Below are 20317 nucleotides of genomic sequence, written 5' to 3'. Positions count from 1 at the left end.
CGGGGGGGGGGGGGATGTCAAGACAAACCTTTTTACCAGCAAGTGTCAGTACACCTGACTCCCTGTGCACACCCAAACCGATGACAACCCCTCCAGTGCTCCAAGTAGAACCTCAGAGTTGCAAACATTTGGGAAGGGAGGTTGCTCGTAGAATCATATAATCACAGGGCTAGAAGAGACCTCAGGAGGTCATGAAGTCTAGCCCCCTGCCCTAGGAAGGACCAATCCCAACTAAATCAACCCAGACAGGGCTTTGTCAAGCCGAGACTTAAAAACCTCTAAGGATGGAGAAAAAATGCTGCTTTTAACCACCAGAATTTAACTGAAACAAGCACAGACACAATTTCCTTGTTGAGTCTGCTTGATAAATATCCCTTTATTTTTAAGCAGTTCACATTTCATAGAATCATAGAACACTAGGACTGGAAGGTCATCGAGTCCAGTCCCCTGCCCTCATGGCAGGACCCAGTATTGTCTAGACCATTCCTGATAGACATTTATCTAACCTGCTCTTAAATATCTCCAGAGGTGGGGATTCCACACCCTCCCTAGGAAATGTATTCCAGTGTTTAACCACCCTGACAGTTAGAAACTTTTTCGTAATGTCCAACCTAAGCCTCCCTTGCTGCAATTTAAGCCCATTGCTTCTTGTTCTATCCTCAGAGGCCAAAATGAACAAGTTTTCTCCCTCCTCCTTGTGACACCATTTTAGATACCTGATAACTGCTGTCATGTGCCCCCTCAGTCTCCTCTTTTCCAAACTAAAAAAACCCAATTCTTTCAGTCTTCCTTCATAGGTCATGTTCTCTAGACCTTTAATAATTCTTGCTGCTCTTCTCTGGACCCTCTCCAATTTCTCCACATCCTTCTTGAAATGCGGTGCCCAGAACCGGACACAATACTCCACCTGAGGCCTAACCAACAGAGTAAAGGAGAAGAATGACTTCTCGTGTCTTGCTCACAACACTCCTGTTAATGCATCCCACAGTCATGTTTGCATTTTTTGCAACAGCATCACGTTGTTGACTCATGTTTATCTTGTGATCCACTCTGACCCCTAGTTCCCTTTCTGCAGGGCTCCTTCCTAGACAAAGCGACAAGGAGTCACGTGGCAACTTATAGACTAACAGATGTCTTGGAGCATAAGATTTCATGGGCAAAGACTCACTTCATCAAATGCCACATCTATTAGTCTATAAGGTGCCACAGGACTCCTTGTTGCTTTTGCAGATCCAGACTAACACGACTACCCCTCTCATACCTTCCTAGACAGTCGCTTCCCATTCTGCATGTGTGAAACGGATTTTTCCTTCCTAAGTGGAGCACTTTGCATTTGTCCTTATAAACTTCATCCTATTTACCTCAGACCATTTCTCCAATTTGTCCAGATCATTTTGAATTATGACCCTGCCCTCCAAAGCACTTGCAATCCCTCCCAGCTTGGAATCATCTGCAAATTTAATAAGCGTCCTCTCTATGCCAATATCTAAATCGTTGATGAAGAGACCCCTGTGGAACCCCACTTGTTATACCTTTCCAGCAGGATTATGAACCATTAATAACTACTCTCTGAGGGTATGTCTACACTAGAAAGTTAGTTCGAACTAACGGACGTTAGTTCGAACTAACTTTCCTATGCGCTACACTAGCGCTCCGCTAGTTCGAATTTGAATCGAACTAGCGGAGCGCTTAGTTCGAACTAGGTAAACCTCATTTTACGAGGACTAACGCCTAGTTCGAACTAGCTAGTTCGAACTAAGGGCTGTGTAGCCCTTTAGTTCGAACTAGTGGGAGGCTAGCCCTCCCCAGGTTTCCCTGGTGGCCACTCTGGCCAACACCAGGGAAACTCTATGCCCCCCTCCCGGCCCCGGACCCCTTAAAGGGGCACGGGCTGGCTACGGTGCCCGTGCCAGGTGCAAGCCTGCCAGCACCCAGCTAGCAGACCCTGCACCTGGCACGGCACAGAGCCACCCACCCGATGCCCCCCAGCCCACCCCCTCTTGCCGGGACCAGGCTGGCGGCTCCCAGGAGCTTGCCCTGGACCGCAAGAGGCGGGCACCTTCCTGGGCTAGTGCGGACATCGTGGACCTCGTCCACGATCTCCGCACTAGGCACAGGAAAGTGGCCGTCTAGGGCAGGAGAGCTGCCAGCCTGGCCACCCAGGACCAGGTGTGCATGAAAATCAAGGGGGTCCACTGAGACCCCCGACACTGAGCCCTGAGCTTACAATGGCCGTACTGGGTCAGACCAAAGGTCCATCTAGCCCAGTAGCCTGTCTGCCAACAGCGGCCAACCCTAGGGACCCTGGAGGGGATGGACCGAAGACAATGACCAAGCCATTTGTCTCGTGCCATCCCTCTCCAGCCTTCCACAAACTTTGGGCAGGGATACCACTCCTACCCTCTGGCTAATAGGACTCCATGGACCCAACCTCCATCACTTTATCTCACTTCCCTTTCAACTCTGTTCTAGTTCTAGCCTTCACAGCCTCCTGCAGCAAGGAGTTCCACAGGTTAACTATTTGCTTTGTCAAGAACAACAACTTTCTCTTACTAGTTTCAAGCCTGCTACCCATTCCTTTCCTTTGGTGTCCTCTAGTCCTTCTTTATGGGAACTCAGGAAGAACTTTTCTGAATGCACCCTCTCCACCCAACCCCTGCTTTTAGAGACCTCTATCCTGTCCCCCCTCCGTCTCCTCTTTTCTAAGCTGAACAGTCCCAGTCTCTGTAGCCTCTCTTCATCTGGGACCTGTTCCCAACCCCTGATCATGTTAGTTGCCCTCCCCTCTCCCAGCCTTTCTCTTCCCCTCTCCCACCTCCTTTTCCCAGTCTCCCCCAGTTTTGTTCAATAAAGACAGAGTCAATGTTGGAAGAAACGTTATCTTTATTTTGTACATCAATAAGAAGGGGGGCTAGGGAAGGGCAAGTGGAAGGAGGTGAGGGAGGAATGGGGTACGAGCCCCCGATGGGGAGGACTGGGCTGGCTCTGCGGGCTTCTGGGGGTGGAAGCTCTCCTGCAGCCCCCCAATTACTCCCTCTCCCCAGATGGCAGCCTGCGGCAAGTGCAGCCGGGCTGATGGCCGAGTGGTGTGATGTGCCCAGTGTGGGCACTCCGGGCACTCCAAGCCAGAACTTCTTTGCAAGCGGGGCACCCCTTAGAACTGTGTGTCCGGGGTGGGGGTCGGGACCCTTTAAGCGCAGCCCTCGGCTAGCCTGAGACAGCATCTCCATGCTCTAAGTCCTCCTTTTATGCCCTGCCGGCACTGCTTCCGGCCATCATTAAGCCCTGTTCAGAGTCCACTCAATGTGGACTTACTAGTTCGAACTAGCAAAACGCTAGTTCGAACTAGTTTTTAGTTCTAGATGCGTTAGTTCGAACTAGCTTAGTTCGAATTAACTAATTCGAACTAAGTTAGTTCGAACTAGCGCTGTAGTGTAGACGTACCCTGAGAATGGTTATCCAGCTAGTTATGCACTCATAAGAACATAAGAACATAACATAAGAACATAAGAACATAAGAACGGCCGTACTGGGTCAGACCAAAGGTCCTTCTAGCCCAGTAGCCTGTCTGCCGACAGTGGCCAGCACCAGGTGCCCCAGAGAGGGTGGACCGAAGACAATGATCAAGTGATTTGTCTCCTGCCATCTTTCTCCAGCCTCTGACAAACAGAGGCCAAGGACACTATTTTATCCCCTGGCTAATAGCCTTTTATGGACCTAACCTCCATGAAATTATCTAGCTTCTCTTTAAACTCTATTATAGTCCTAGCCTTCACAGCCTCCTCTGTTCCACAGGTTGACTTCACGCTGTGTGAAGAACTTACTTTTATTAGTCTTAAACCTGCTACCCATTAATTTCATTTGGTGTCCTCAAGTTCTTCTATTTAGGGAACTAATGAAGAACTTTTCTTTATGCACCCTCTCTACACCACTCATGCTTTTATAGACCTCTATCATATCCCCCCTCAGCCTCCTCTTTTCTAAACTGAAAAGTCCCAGTCGCTTTAACCTCTCATCATATGGGACCCGTTCCAAACCCCTAATCATGTTAGTTGCCCTTTTCTGAACCCTTTCCAAGGCCAAAATATCCTTTTTGAGGTGAGGAGACCACATCTGTACACAGTATTCAAGATGTGGGCGTACCATAGTTTTATACAGGGGCAGTAAGATATTCTTATTTTCTATCCCTTTCCTAATAATTCCTAGCATCCTATTTGCATTTTTGACCACCGCTGCACACTGCGTGGAAGTTTTCAGAGAACTGTCCACGATAACTCTAAGATCTCTTTCCTGATTTGTCATAGCCAAATTAGCCCCCATCATACTGTACGTACAGTTGGGGTTATTTTTCCCAATGTGCATTACTTTACACTTATCCACATTAAATTTCATTTGCCATTTTATTGCTCAATCACTCAGTTTGGTGAGATCTTCTTGGAGTCCCTCACAGTCTGCTTCTGTCTTGACTATCCTAAACAGTTTTGTATCATCTGCAAACTTTACTACCTCACTGCTTACCCCTTTCTTCAGATCATTTATGAATAAGTTGAAAAGGATTGGTCCCAGGACTGACCCTTGGGGGACACCACTAGTTACTCCTCTCCAATCTGAAAATTTACCATTTATTCCTACCCTTTGTTACCTGTCTTTTAACCAGTTCTCAGTCCAAGAAAGGACCTTCCCTCTTATCCCATGGCCATGTAATTTACACAAGAGCCTTTGGTGAGGGACCTTGTCAAAGGCTTTCTGAAAATCCAAGTATACTTTATCTACTGGATCCCCCTTATCCGCATGTTTGTTAACCCCTTCAAAGAACTCTAAGACTGTGTCTACATTGGCACCCTTTTCTCGAAAAGGGATGCTAATGAGACACTTCGGAATTGCAAATCCACGGGGGATTTAAATATCCCCTGCAGCATTTGCATGAACATGGCTGCCGCTTTTTTCCGGCTCGGAACAGAGAAAAGCGCCAGTCTAGATGCGATCTTGCAGAAAATAAACCCTTTTCCGGAAGATCCCTTATTCCTACTTTCAAGTACTTTCGAACTAGGGTGGTAGTGTAGACATACCCTAATAGATTAGTAAGACATGATTTCCCTTTACAGAAACCATGTTGACTTTTGTCCAACAAATTATGTTCTTCTACATGCTTCACAATTTTATTCTTTACTATTGTTTCGACTAATTTGCCCGGTACTGAAGTTAGACTTACTGGTCTGTAATTGCCCGGATCGCCTCTAGAGCCCTTTTTAAATATTGGTTTCACGTTGGCTACCTTCCAGTCATTAGGTACGGAAGCCGATTTAAAGGATAGGTTACAAACCACAGATCATAGCTCAGCAATTTCCCATTTGAGTTCTTTTAGAACCCTTGGATGAATGCCATCCAGTCCCGGAGATTTGTTAACATTAAGTTTTTCTATTTGTTCCAAAACCTCCTCTAATGACACTTCAATCCGGGACAGTACCTCACATTCATCACCCACAAAGGACGGTGCAGATTTGGGAATCTCCCCAACGTCCTCAGCCGTGAAGACTGAAGCAAAGAAATCATTTAGTTTCTCTGCAAGGGCTTTATCATCCTTGATTGCTCCTTTTATAGCTCGATCTGGGGGACCCACAGGTATTTTAGCAGGCTTCCTGCTTCTAATGTACTTAAAAAACATTTTGTTATTTCTTTTTGAGTTTTTGTCTAGCTGTTCCTCAAAATCTTTTTTTGCTTTTCTTATTACATGTTTACATTTGATTTGACAGTGTTTATGTTCCTTTCTATTTATCTCACTAGGATTGGACTTCCACTTCTTAAAAGATACCTTTTTGTCCCTCACTGCTTCTTTTACATGGTGGTTAAGCCACGGTGACTCTTTCTTAGGTCTCTTGCTATGTTTTTTAATTTGGGGTATACATTTAAGTTGGGCCTCTATTATGGTGTCTTTAAAAAGTTTTCATGCAGCTTTTAGGGATTTGGCTCTAGTCACTGTGCCTTTTAATTTCTGTTTAACTAAGCTCCTCATTTTTGTGTAATTCCCCTTTTTGAAATTAAATGCCAGGGTGCTGGATTGCTGAGGTGTTCTTCCCACCACAGGAATGTTGAATGTTATTATATTATGGTCACTATTCCCAAGCGGTCCTGTAACGGTTATATCCTGGACCTGATCCTGCACTCCACTCAGGACTAAATCGAGAATTGCCTCTCCCCTTGTGGGTTCCTGCACCAGCTGCTCCAAGAAGCAGTCATTTAAGCCATTGAGAAATTTTATCTCTGGTTCTCTTCCTGAGGTGACATGTATCCAGTCAATATGGGGGTAATTAAAATCCCCCATTATTATAGAGTTCTCTATTTTGGTAGCCTCTTTAATCTCCCTCAGCATTTCTATGTCAGTATCGCTGTCCTGATCAGGTGGTCGGTAATATATCCCTACTGCTAATTTCTTATTATTGGAGCATGGAATTACTATCCATAGCGATTCTATGGAACATGTTGATTCATTTAATATTTTTATTTCATTTGATTCTACATTATCTTTCACATACAGTGCCACTCCGCCACCCACCCGGCCTGCTCTATCCTTTCTATATATTTTATATCCCGGTATGATGGTGTCCCACAGATTTTCCTCATTCCACCAGGTTTCAGTGATGCCTATTATGTCAATCTTCTTATTTAATATGAGGTACTCTAGTTCACCCATCTTATTAGTCAGACTCCTAGCATTTGTGTACAAGCACTTTCAAAATTTGCCACTGCTTATTTGTCTGCCCTTCCCTGATGCATTGGATTCCTTTGTATGTGGTTGTTTGTCTGCCCTGGCCCATGGTTTGTCCTCTCCCCTTCTCTCTTTCTGACTACAGCTTAGAGAATCTCTATCAATGGATTCTCCTCTAAGAGAAGTCTCCCTCCGATTTACGTGCATCTCCGCACCAATCGGCTTTCCCCCATCTCTTAGTTTAAAAACTGCTCTACGGCCTTATTAATGTTTAGTGCCAGCAGTCTGGTTCTACCCTGGTTTAGGTGGAGCCCATCCTTCCTGTATAGGCTCCCCCTCTCCCAAAAGTGTCTCCAGTTCCTAATAAATCTAAACCCCTCTTCCCTTCACCATCGTCTCATCCACGCATTGAGACTCTGAAGCTCTGCCTGCCTACCTGGCCCTGCGCGTGGAACTGGAAGCATTTCCGAGAATCCCACCATAGAGGTCCTGGATTTCAGTCTCTTTCCTAGCAGCCTAAATTTGGCCTCCAGGACATCTCTCCTACCCTTCACTACATCATTGGTACCTACATGTACCATGACCACCGGCTCCTCCCCAGCACTACACATAAGTCTATCTAGATTCCTTGAGAGATCCGCAACCTTCGCACCAGGCAGGCAAGTGACCATACGGTTCTCCCGGTCATCACAAACCCAACTATCTATGTTTCTAACAATCAAATCACCCACTACTAACACCTGCCTCTTCCTAACTGGCATTCCCTCCCGCTCAGAGGTATCCTCAGTGCGAGAGGATACCGCAACATCCTCTGGGAGGAGGGTCCCAACTACGGGATGGTTTCCCTCTGCTCCTTATAGTAGCCCCATCTAAGTTGTATTTGCCTAGTTTATTTATAAGAATATCATGCAAGACCATATGAAATGCCTTACTAAAGTCTAGGTATACCACATCCACCGCCTCTCCCCTATCCACAAGAGTACTGAACTATATTTGCCTTTTGTTCCCTCTGCTGCTGCCCAATTCCATACTTCCGGTTCCAAATGAGGTGTATAGTTGACTGGTCAGTTTATAATCCTGCTGTTTGTAACTCTGAAGGATCTGCTGTAATAATAAACAGTCACGGGTGGGCACATTAAGAAAAAGTCCACTCAAAATTGAGTTGTTTGATTCAATGTTATTTACTTGGTGTGTTTTAACACAGAACAGTGACAATTTACCTCCTAGTGGTTATAATTTTTTTGAATATCAGCACTGATTGGCATTAAATAATTATTGTCTAGCACCCACATTTATCTCCCCCCTCATTTCCAGCAATGGTGAAAATTTAAATCAATAAATGTTAAAAAGTTGTTATAAATATTTTCCAGAGGAACCATAAATAATAAAAACTGAACTCTGACAAGTTGAAATAATAATAATAATAATTGAAACATTCAGCATCCAACTATAGTAGTAACAGTAGTCGTAGTAGGCTATGCCTACACTGCACAGTTATTTTGGAATAATTTTTTCTGGAATAGTTATTCCGAAACAGCTTATTTCAAAATAGCACGTCTATACTACAGGGAAGCCTCAAAATTAGTCCAAGGCCAGCAGGGACAGATGAGAGTTTTGCGGGGCCCAGCACAGCACAATTTCGCGGGGCCCCCCTTTGGAGAAAAAATAGAAAAAGGTATCCCCCCCCCGTGCCCACTCCTTCAGTAGCCACACTCTGATCATGAGAGCTACCCCTCCTCATGCCCTCTCCTAACACCTCCCTCTCCACACCTGCCCTGCCTCTCTCCTCTGGTGCTGGTCCCTCCCCTGCAGGTGTCTGCCCTTCTGCTTCACCCCAGAATCCCCTGGCACTTGCACCTTCCCTTAGCCCTGCACCCTCCTGGTGCCTCCCCTGTCCCTCATTGCCCCTGTGCCCTTTGCCCTCTCTTTCCCTGATGCCCACCCCCTCACCACCCTCTACCCCTGTTCCCCTCAGGCCCCCGTGCCCTCACACCTGCCTTGCTCCATCCCCACCTTTCTCATGCCCACCCCTCCTTTCAAGCCTTCTCCCAGCACCTCCCCCTCCCCCCTTTAGCCCCCAATGCCCTTACCTTCTCCTCTCCCATCATCACCCTGTCCCCCCTCCCACTGACACCTCCCCTCCTGCCCTTTTCCTCATTGTCTCCACTTGGCCCCCTGGGATTTGTCTCTCCTGCACCCCTGTCCCTTGGTGCCTTCCCCTTTCTCCTCTTGATCTGCCCCCCTCACCTCAGCACAAGCCCCTTCCTCAGCCATCCACCTTCTACCTTCTAGTTTGCAGGGCGGCAGTGACCCCAGCTAAGGTTCCAGAGCATGTGCCGAACCAAGCAGTGTAACACTGGGCTGCACGGTTTTAAAGTCCCAGGCCGTGACTTCATGGCACGCCCGGGCATCTCCCCTCTCAGCTATTGTGTGGCATTTCAGCATGCTGCGCATGTGCTGCCTCAGCCCCACATGGCCCGTACTGTCCGGCACCAGGGAATTTAAAGTGCAGGGCTATGGCGCCCAGTCACAATCCCCCTCCTCCTCCAGCAGCTGCCAGCTGGCCCTTCAGTGAATGGCCAACTGGGAAATACCCGGTATCCCGCCGGGCCAGTCCCCCCCCCCCCGGAATTGGCACAGGGCCTATTGAAGTATGGGGCTCGGGGCAGCTGCCCCACTCGCCCTGCCCTATATCCGCCGCTGAAGGCCGGCTTCCCTAATGTAGACATGCTATCTCAATTTAGAGCCCCAGGAGGAATAACTTAGAACAGCCCTGGTGAGGGGCTATTTTGAAATAGCAGATATGGAACAGCTACCCAGCCCCTATGTAACTATTTCGGAATAGGTGTTATTCTTCATCGAATGAGGTCTACAGAAGTTGACTGGACTTGATGACCTTCTGAGGTCTCTTCCAGTTCTATGGTTCTATGATTCTAAGTGGGAATAAGCCATCCATTATTTCAAAATTAGATGCTTACACAGTTATTTCGGAATAACAGCTGTTATTCCAAAATAACTTTGCTGTGTAGACACACCCATAGTAATATGCTGAATGTTTCAATCATTCTTTTCCTCTAGGTGAAGTTCATCTGGCAACAAAGTGTAAAGAGAACCAAACAGCCATCACAGAATTCATAATCTTGGGATTCTCAAGTTCTGAAAAAGTCCAGGTTATCCTCTTTTGTGCCTTTTTAGCCACCTACCTTGTGACAGTTGTTGGGAACCTCCTCATCCTGGTGACGGTGTTGGTTGACCGCAGTCTCCACACCCCGATGTATTTCTTTCTGGGAAATTTATCCTTCCTGGAGCTCTGGTATGCGACAAACCTTGCCCCCAGGATGCTCTCTGGCATGGTAACCAAGGACAACACGGTATCGTTCGCAGGCTGCATGGTGCAGTGCAACCTCTTTGGTGCCCTGGCAGTGGCTGAATGCCTCCTCCTCACCGTGATGTCCTATGACCGCTATGTAGCCATCTGCCAGCCACTGCATTACATGGCTCTCATGGACAGCAAGGTCTGCACTCTATCAGCAGCTGGGTCCTGGGCCAGTAGCTTCCTAGGAACATCGATAATCGTGGGTTTGCTCTCTAACTTCCGTTTCAGTGGCCCCAATGAGATTGACCATTTCTTTTGTGACATCACTTCCCTGATCAAGCTCTCCTGCTCCGTCACGTGCCTGTTCGAGAGCATGGTTTTCGCTTGCTCTGCAGCCGTGTCACTGATCCCGTTCCTCCTAATCCTGGCATCCTACGTCTGCATCCTCAGGGCCATCCTGGGCATCCCTTCCACCACAGGCAGGCAGAAGGCCTTTTCCACCTGCTCCTCCCACCTCATCATCGTTAGCGTCTTCTACGGGACACTGATTGCAATGTACGTGGTGCCTCCGTCGGACCGCTCACTGGTGCTCAGCAAGGTATCTCGCTGCTCTACACAGTGGTGACCCCGGCGCTGAACCCCATTGTCTACAGCCTGAAGAACAAGGAAGTTCAGGAGGCTCTTAAGAGGTGGCTTAGTGCAGTATCAGCTCCCACAAGAGCACTGTGAAGATGTCTTCTTGTCCCTTTTTAATTATTTTTAATCAAATATGGGCTCAATTAATATCTCTAACTATATATTTCCAGTTGTTATGAACTGCCCCTTCTATTAAAGTAAGTCTATCTATCTATCTATCTATCTATCTATCTATCTATCTATCTCCATATACCCCCTCTATCTATCTATCTATCTATCTATCTATCTATCTATCTATCTATCTATCTATCTATCTATCCCCATATACCCCATCTATCTATCTATCTATCTATCTATCTATCTATCTATCTATCTATCTATCTATCTATCTATCTATCTATCCCCATATACCCCCTCTATCTATCTATCTATCTATCTATCTATCTATCTGTCTGTCTGTCTGTCTGTCTGTCTGTCTGCCTGTCTCTCCCCATACACACTCTCTCTCTCTCTCTATTTATCTATCTATCATAGATTTCAAGAAATTAAAAGACTGTTGTGATAATCTAATCTGCCTGTTAAACTCAAGCCATAGAAATTCTTCAAAATGATTGCTAGAGCAGATATTGCAGAAAAAAAATGAATTGTCAACAATGGGAACTCCATCACCACCCTTGATAAATCGTTTCCATGGTTAATTAAAAATTAATGATTTATTTCCAGTCTGCCTCTATAACCATAGTGTGTGATGATAAAAAGCTATTCAAGAGAGTTCATTCCAAAGCAAAGTGCAAAGAGCTATAAAGGGATCTCATAAAATTGGGTGACCAGACAATAAAATAGCAGGTGAAACTCAGTGCTGAAAAATATAAAGTAATGCATACTGGAAAACAATTACACATATAAAATGATGGGGTCTGAATTACCTTTTACCACTCAAGGAAGAGATCTTGGAGTCATTGTGGCTAGTTCTCTGGTTTCACGAGGCATACCTGTGCCGATCAAGAAAGGCTTCTTTGTCGGTGCGGCACGTCCAGACTGCCCCGATCTGCCGACAAACAGCTGATCGGCAGAGCGGGGCAGCCATTTAAATTTAAATGAAGCCGCGATTATTTTAATCGCGGCTTCATTTCCCTCTGCCGATCTGGCTAATCTACATGCCTCCGTCGACGGAAGCATGCAGTCTAGACACACCCTCAGTGTACAGCAGCAGTCAAAACCATGAACAGAATGTTGGGAATCATTATGAAAGGGATAGGGAATAAGATGAAAAATATCATATTGCCATAGTGTAAATTCAAGATATACCCACATCTTGAATATTGCATGCAAATGTGTTTGCCCCATCTCAAAAAAGAGATATTGGAATTGGAAAAGGTTCCAGAAAAGGCACACTATGATGAGGGGTATGGAATAGCTTCCGTATGAGGAGTTATTACTCAGACTCTGACTTTTCAGCTTGGAAAAGAGACAACTAAGGGGGATTTGATAGAAAATCATGACTGGTATGGAGAAAGTACAGAAGGAAGAATTATTTACTGCTTTTTGTAACACAAGAAATAAAGGTCACACAACATTCAGTCCATCTGTGGAACTACTTGCCAGATGATATTGTGAAGACCAGGACTTTAACAGGATTCAGAAAGAGTTTAGGGTATGTCTACACTGCCACCCTAGTTCAAACTAAGGTGGCTAATGTAGGCATTCGAAGTTGCAAATGAAGCCCGGGATTTACATATCCTGGGCTTCATTTGCATCTTGCTGCACGCCGCCATTTTTAAATCCCCGTTAGTGTGGACTCCGTGCCCGCGGCTACACTCGGCACGGAGTAGGTAGTTCGAATTAGGCTCTCTAATTCGAACTACCATTACTCCGCGTGAGTTTTAGTTCTAGCACCTCTAGTGACTCTGCCAAGCCTGCCCATCGCTGTCTTAACAATGGATTATCAATTCCAAGGCCGGAAGGGACAATTGTTCCAATCTCGTCCGGCTGTGTGCATAGCGCAGGGCGTAGCACGTTCCCAGTGTCGGAGAAAGAGTCTGAAGCATGGACCTAATGCTTGAACCAAAGAGTTACACTCTGAGTAACAGGCCATGTCACAAGCAGAGGTTTCCCTGCTAGTAGAGCAGTACAGGGACACTCCTCTGAGCACATGATAAAATAGTTGGAAACAACAGGAGTGAAAGCAGAACAACAGGCAGTGAAGGCTTTGGACAAAAGTCCCAGGGAAGGTACCAATCGTACCATTAACACTTAAGATGAAACGTACAGTGTGTATCATAGATTGTGTATTTCTGTCTATAAATCTTGGGGCACCTCGATGTAACTCTTTGGCTGGCCTAGGGGGCGATAGTGAATCCATACTATGCATTAAGCCGTGTCCATTACAAACACATAGGGGCCAGAGGCCATCTGGCTACTGCCTAATATTCACGTGCTTCATTCAACAATAAACCTGCCTCGGGTGCCTTTGTATCTTATCTGAGTCTGTGCTCTTTGGGGCGCTGGTGAGGTCTGTTCTGCTAGCCCCTGTGCAGAGCTGGCAGGACGTATTGAAGGAGCGCATGAAAACGCACCCAGCCGAACGTTTATCATCACTAATGGATCAGGAGACCTGTCAGGACACCGCACTGGTGAACCCGGAATGTATTGTATCGCTGTCCTGAACACTACGCCCAGAACAGTGCACAGAAAATTTGTCACGTCTAGGAGTTACCTACACCGGGGTGGGTGAATCTGGCCCCCCGCTTTTCAGGATCTGGCCCCTGAGGCTTCCCCTCTCCCCGCCAGCACTGGGGAGGTGGGGCTGGGGCTCCAACCCTGCAGGTCTCCCACCCCCAGCCCACTACTGCACCTCCTCTCTGCTCCTGCGCCCTCCCTCCAGCCCAGCCCTTCCACCCCCAGCCTGCTCTTGCCCCTTCCCACACTCCCAGAACCACCAGCCCCCAGCACCCTCCTGCCCCTCCCCCTCCCAGCCTCTCCCACCCCCAGCCTGCTCCTTCGTCCTCCCCCTCCCAGCCCTTCCACCCCCAGCCTGCTCCTGCCCCTTCCCACTCTCCCAGAACCACCAGCCCCCAGCACCCTCCTGCCCCTCCCCCTCCCAGCCTCTCCCACCTCCAGCCTGCTCCTTCCCCTTCCTACACTCCCAGAACCACCAGCCCCCAGCACCCTCCTGCACCCTCCCCCCCTCCCAGCCTTTCTCACCCCCAGCCTTCTCCTGCACCCTCCCCCTCCCAGCCCTTCCACCCCCAGCCTGCTCCCAGCCCTCCCCCTCCCAGCCTTTCTCACCCCCAGCCTTCTCCTGCCCCCTCCCCCTCCCAGCCCTTCCACCCCTAGCCTGCTCCTTCCCCTTCCCACACTCCCAGAACCACCAGCCCCCAGCACCTTCCTGCACCCTCCCCCTCCCTGCCCTTCCACCCCCAGCCTTCTCCTGCACCCTCCCCCTCCCTGCCCTTCCACCCCCAGCCTTCTCCTGCACCCTCCCCCTCCCAGCCCTTCCACTCCCAGCCTGCTCCCAGCCCTCCCCCTCCCAGCCCTTCCACCCCCAGCCTGCTCCCAGCCCTCCCCCTCTCAGCCCTTCCACCCCCAGCCTGCACCTGCCCCTTCCCACACTCCCAGATCCACCAATCCCCCACACTCTAAGCCCAAATCCTGGCAGCCCCCTCCCACACTGAACCCCTCATTGGGCCCCCCCCTCCCCGAGCCTGGGGAGGCTGTGCGAGGGGAATGAGGGGAGGCTTCTGCTTCTCGGTCAGGGGGGTTTCTGTCTTGGGGGGGTTGCTTCTCCCTCCTGTGTGGCTCCTGACTGATTTTTCTGTGGCTTTGTGACCCCAGGCCCAATGAAGGTTTCTCACCTCTGACTGGACAAAGGCCAAGACTCCATTAAATGGAGCCAGGACTTTGCTAGTCTCATGGGTTTGCTTTTGCACCTGCTCACGTGGCAGCAACATGATGGGGACCCCGAGGGGTTTTGCACACTCAGAGCACATGGGGGGGGAGAGATTTACCCTGCGATTTGAATGCCGGCGGCCTCGGCTCTGGTGCGGCCCTGTTCTCACACGCACCACCAGCGTGATTCCCTTGGGCGGGTACCTTGCTGCACTCGCCAGCCACAGGGCCCCGGGGTCCCACCCACAGCACAGGCCGGGGGAGGCGGCGCTCCCTGATAAGCCCTGCCTGAATCCAGAGCAGGAGCCGTGCCCTGCTGTGTGATGCAAACAGCCATGACAGACCCTTCCTGGCAGCAACGTGCAGGAGTCTTTACGGGAGCCCAGAGGATGAGAGGAGGGGAGGTCGCTGCTTCCCAATGAGGATTAAAGGTGAGTGAGACCAGTGACAACATGAAGCCTCGATTCTCTTCCTCAGCCCTTACGCCAAAGCCCTCTCCTCTTGGCTAATGCCCTTCCTCCCTGAAAGCTTCACCTCAATACCAACTTTGTTATCTCCTCATGACGGTCTGCCCGGGAAGCTATCTACCCCCCCAGGACACCTGCCTGGCTTCTCTTTCTCCAGCCGCTTCCACGTCCCTCTACTTAGCTCTTTCCTACACAGTGACAGAGCCCTGTCCTGAACATCCTAAGCAATCCCTCCGTACATCACTCTTGGTTTCTATCCTCTGCTCCCTCACAGCCTTCCTGGAGAGTCACAATTTTCAAAAGCACCCAGCTTCCTTAAAACCCAATGATATCCAGCTCTGGCCACCACAGTTCAAAAAGATGTGGAGAAATTGGAGAAGATCTAGAGAAGAGCAACAAAAATGATGAATGGACTAGAAACCATGAGCTTTGAGGGGAAGCTGAGAGAACTGAATTTGTTTGGTTTAGAAAAGAGAGGATGGCAGGGGGACATGAGAATGGTTTTCTAAAAGGGAGTCACAAGGAGGATGGGGAAAAATTGTTCTCCTTGGCCTCTGATGATAGGACAAGAAGCAATGGGCTGAAACTGCAGCAAGGGAGGTTTAAGTTGGACATCAGGAAAAGCTTTCTCACTGTCAGGGTGATTAAAAACTGGAATAAATTGCCCAGGGAGGTTGTGGAATCTCCATCTCTGGAGATATTTAAGAGAAGGTTGGACAGACACTTGTCGGCGATGGTCTAGATGGTGCTTGGTCCTGCCGTGAGGGCAGGGGACTGGACAATTTATTCCAGTGTTTCACCACCCTGACAGGTAGGAAGTTTTTCCCAATGTCCAACCTCAACCTCCATTGCTGCAGTTTAAGCCCATTGCTTCTTCTCCTACCGTCAAAGGCTATGGAGAATAGTATTTCTCCTTTCTCGTAGTAGCAATGTTTTGATCTTTTTTAGGCTGTAAATAAAAGACTTTCTGAATTAAAATAATGGGAACAGGCATGGATGAGTCATGAATTAACTGTGTTGCCACTTTTTGGGTAGGTCTTAGGAATTCTGTTTCCCAATAAGCTGTGCAATGCCTGGGCGCCGTTCTGCATTGGAGAAAGGATATGCCGTCTAAGCCAAGTTTGCAATCTCAGTTTCATAGGGAATCAAATGGATGGGAGTCCACTTGGTTTCAGTGTATGATTATTCCTTTTCTCAAATGCCAGATCCATCACACAGGGAACGAGAAAGGAGAAGACCAACGTGCACCCCATGGAGGAAGGAGAAGGGAAAAATCAAACACCAGTTTCTGAATTCATCCTTTTGGGATTTGGGAATCTCCCTGAACAGCAAATTATTTTTTTCCTCCTGTTCCTAGGGATCTACATTGTCACTATGTTGGCGAACGCGCTCATTGTATCTCTGGTGGTGGCTGATCAGAACCTCCACACCCCCATGTATTTCTTCTTGGGGAACTTGTCCTGCTTGGAGATTTGTTGCACCTCTACCATCCTGCCCCGGCTGCTGGCCAGTCTCCTGACTGGGGACCGGACCATTTCGGTGACCAGCTGTATGGTGCAATTCTATTGGTTTGGTTTCCTAGTGACGGCGGAGTGTTCCCTGCTTGCGGTGATGTCCTATGATCGCTACCTGGCAATATGCAGCCCCCTGCACTACGCCATCCGTATGAATAGCAGGTTCTGTCTGCAGCTAGTGGCCGGATCTTGGCTGAGTTCATTCGTAATTCTCACCACGCTGATTTCTGCTATGTCACAACTAGCCTTCTGCGGCCCTAATGAAATTGATCACTTTTTCTGTGATCTGGCACCTGTGATTAACCTGTCCTGCAGTAACACCAGCTTGGTTACCTTGGTGACCCTCGTATTCTCCTCCATAGACACAGTCCCCCCATTCCTGCTGACCCTGATATCCTACGTGTGTATCATCGTCACCATCCTGAGGATCCCTTCCACCGCCGGGAAGAAAAAGGCCTTTTCCACCTGCTCCTCTCACCTCATCGTGGTGACACTGTTCTACGGGACCCTGATCACCGTCTACATGTTACCCAACACCGGAGCCCTGAAAGCCCCAAGCAAAGTGTTTTCTGTCTTCTACACGGTGCTCACGCCCCTGATTAACCCCCTCGTCTACAGCCTGAGAAACAAAAATGTCAAGGAGGCTGTGTGGAGAACCCTGCAGGAATGTCGGGTGTTCCTAGGAAAGGTTTGAAATGGGAATACATCAAAGAGCTAGTTAGAAAGGATCCATTGACGTAGTCCAAGTTTTTATCAGTGCAAGTCTCCCGCATTATAGGAAGGCGGCGCTGAGGGTATTGTTAGAGCTGTAGCCACCATTCAGTTGTGTTTCCTTAGGTCAATGGTTCTGAAACTTTTGGGTCCATGGCCCACCCAGCTCAACACAGACCATTCGACAGAACACCAGCCAACCAGTCATGGTGACAAAACAGGTGGAGGAGCATGCTGGAGAGTCTGAGAGGGAGGGCGGGTGCAGGAGGGGGTGGGAGTGTGGGTCTTGGAAGGAGGAGGAAGAGTGAGGGGGATGGGAATGTTTTCAGATATCCCACCCCAAACTCCAACCATTGTACCCAGCTAAGTGCATGATGGGAAATGAAAACATTCTTTATTGCTGTTCCCAGAATTATTTCAGTCTGTCTTGTCTCGGCTGGCAGTGGGTTCTTCTACGGCAATGAGAAACAGGGAGAGTGGGGAAAGCGGATAGCCCTGCTCTGAATAGGATGGGCAAATAAAGATCGGGCACAGAAGGTAGGATGCCAACCCTCCTTAAAAATCCGTGGGATTTGGTTCCTATATTTCCCAAGTGGTGGTTGATTTTTTTTCACCCATGGAAAATTTCAAAGCACTTTCTTTAAATCGGGCTATTAAAAAAACCACCCTCTGTCTGGAAAATATTGGTTTTCAATGGTTTCTGGTTTGTCTATGCATCCATTGTCTGCAATCACTTCAGAAACACACTTGTCCTGCACAACATCAGGGCCAGCTAAAATGTGATGTACCAGCCCAGTCAAAAGACGGTTCTATATACATTAAAAGGTGCGGGAGTTTCTGTTTCTAACTAATATTCCCAAGTCATTTTACACTCCCAGAAGCCCATTACATTCGTGGTAGCCTGAGGCCAGTGTTTCTTCGATTCAGCAATGAAAAACACCCCAAATTGCCAAGATACCCTGGCTTTCATGGCAGCACTCAGATGGGATAGCTAGAGAGACATCGTGTGGCACCATATATCTTACATTGTACTCCAGCACATAGCATTTCACCTTGAAATCAAAGGCCCTGTGTTCTGCTGTTTATTCCAACTGCCACTTTGGTCATGGCAAAGCCATCGGCCTCCTTTTTCCCAATCCCATATCTGTCTATTTCAACTGTCAGTTTTGCAGGGCAGGGACAGTCCTTCCCTTTCCCTATATTCACGTGCGGCACCCGGCACAGTGGAGACCCTGCCTCTGTTTCATTCCGTAAGGAGTCACCATCTTGCTATATAGTTTAGAAACATGCATCTGTCTGTCTATCTGTCAGTGGGTCCGTTTCTTCAAGGAGGCAGCTTCCTCTTATGCTAACATAAAGCAGGGGCAGGTTGTGCCAGTACAATAAGATGTGCACGGAATCCAACCGTTTTAAATACTATGGAAAGGAAGAGGGCGGATCGGAGGGACAGTTCTGCTCGTGGCCACAGGAGGGCTGCAAGCGCAGAGAACTGTTACAGTGCTGAGTGACCACAGCAGGGCAGCGAGCACAGAGGACAGTTATAGTGCAGAGTGACCACAGGGAAGCAGCGAGAGTAGGGGACTGTGATAGTACAGAGAGACCACGCGGGTACAGTGAGCACAGGGGACTGTTATAGTGCAGAGTGGCCACAGGGGGCAGGAAACACAGGGAACTGTTATTGTGCAGAGTGACCTCATGGGGGAAGCAAGCACAGGGGCGCTGTTATAATGCAGAGTCACCACAGGAGGCCAGCAAGTACAGGGGACTGTTATAATGCAGAGTGGCCACAGGGGGGAGGCAAGCACAGGGGACTGTTATAATGCAGAGTGGCCACAGGGGGGAGGCAAGCACAGGGGCGCTGTTATAATACAGACTGGCCACAGGAGGGCAGGACGCACAGGGGAGTGTTATAGTGCACTGTGACCACAGGAGCAGAGCATGAGCAGGTGACTGTTATAGTGCATTGTGGACGCAAGGAGGGCAGCAAGCACAGGGGACTGTTATAGCACAGTGTGTCCACAAGCGGGAAGCATGACCTGGTGACTGTTATAGTGCTGAGTGACCACAGAGGGGCAGCATGTATACGGGCGCTGTTACAATACAGAGTGACCACAGGGGGGCAGCAAGCACAGGGGTGCTGTTGTAGTGCAGAGTGACCACGGGGGGGGGGGGCAGCAAACACAGTGAACTGTTATAGTGCAGACTGGCCATAGGAGGGCACCAAGCACAGGGGCACTGTTATAATGCAGAGAGACTAGAGGAGGGCAGCAAGCACAGGGTATTGTTATAGTGCAAAGTGACCACAGGAGGGCAGCAAATTCACGGAAGTGTTATTGTAGAGAGTGACCACAGGAGGGCAGGAAGCACAGGGGACTGTTATAGTGCAGAGTGACCACAGGAGGTCAGCAAGCGCAGCTGACTGTTAAAGTGCAGAGTGACCAGAGGAGGGCAGCAAACGCAGGGAACTGTTATAATGCTGAGTGACCACAGGGGGGCAGCAGCACAGGGGACTGTTATAGTGCAGAGTGTCCTGCTGAGGGCAGCAAGCACAGGGGACTGTTATAGTGCAGAGTGACCACAGGAGGGCAGGAAGCACAGGGGACTGTTATAGTGCAGAGTGACCACAGCGGGGGCAGCAAGTGAAGGGGACTCTTATAGAACATAGTGACTTCAGTGGGGGCAGCAAGCTCAGGTCACTATTATACTGCACAGGAGTACCCACAGCAGGATAGCATGCACCGGTGACTGTTATAGTGCAGAGTGACCACAGGGGGGCAGCAAACACAGGGGACTGTTATAGTGCAGAGTGACCACAGGGGGGCAGCAAACACAGGGGACTGTTATAGTGCAGAGTGACCACAGGGGGCAGCAAATACAGGGGACTGTTATAGTGCAGAGTGACCACAGGGGGCAGCAAACACAGGGGACTGTTATAGTGCAGAGTGACCACAGGGGGGCAGCAAACACAGGGTACTGTTACAGTGCAGAGTGACCACAGGGGGCAGCAAATACAGGGGACTGTTATAGTGCAGAGTGACCACAGGGGGCAGCAAACACAGGGGACTGTTATAGTGCAGAG

General features: G+C 48.8%; 1 protein-coding gene and 1 pseudogene across 1 annotated transcript; both read left to right on the top strand.

Moving 5' to 3' along the window:
- Positions 1 to 5924: 5924 nt before the first annotated feature.
- LOC106731969 (olfactory receptor 11A1-like) lies at positions 5925 to 10751 on the top strand (annotated as a pseudogene).
- Positions 10752 to 16235: 5484 nt separating this feature from the next.
- Positions 16236 to 17221, top strand: LOC142821271 (olfactory receptor 11A1-like). The gene has a single exon (XM_075912111.2). The coding sequence runs from the start codon at positions 16265 to 16267 to the stop codon at positions 17219 to 17221; it is 957 nt and encodes a 318-aa protein (XP_075768226.2). The 5' UTR covers positions 16236 to 16264.
- The last annotated feature ends 3096 nt before the right edge of the window (positions 17222 to 20317 follow it).

Source organism: Pelodiscus sinensis, chromosome 30 (genome assembly GCF_052426305.1).
Source record: "Pelodiscus sinensis isolate ZL-2025 chromosome 30, ASM5242630v1, whole genome shotgun sequence".
NCBI lineage: Eukaryota > Metazoa > Chordata > Testudines > Trionychidae > Pelodiscus > Pelodiscus sinensis.
This window is presented reverse-complemented; position numbering and strand designations above follow the sequence as displayed.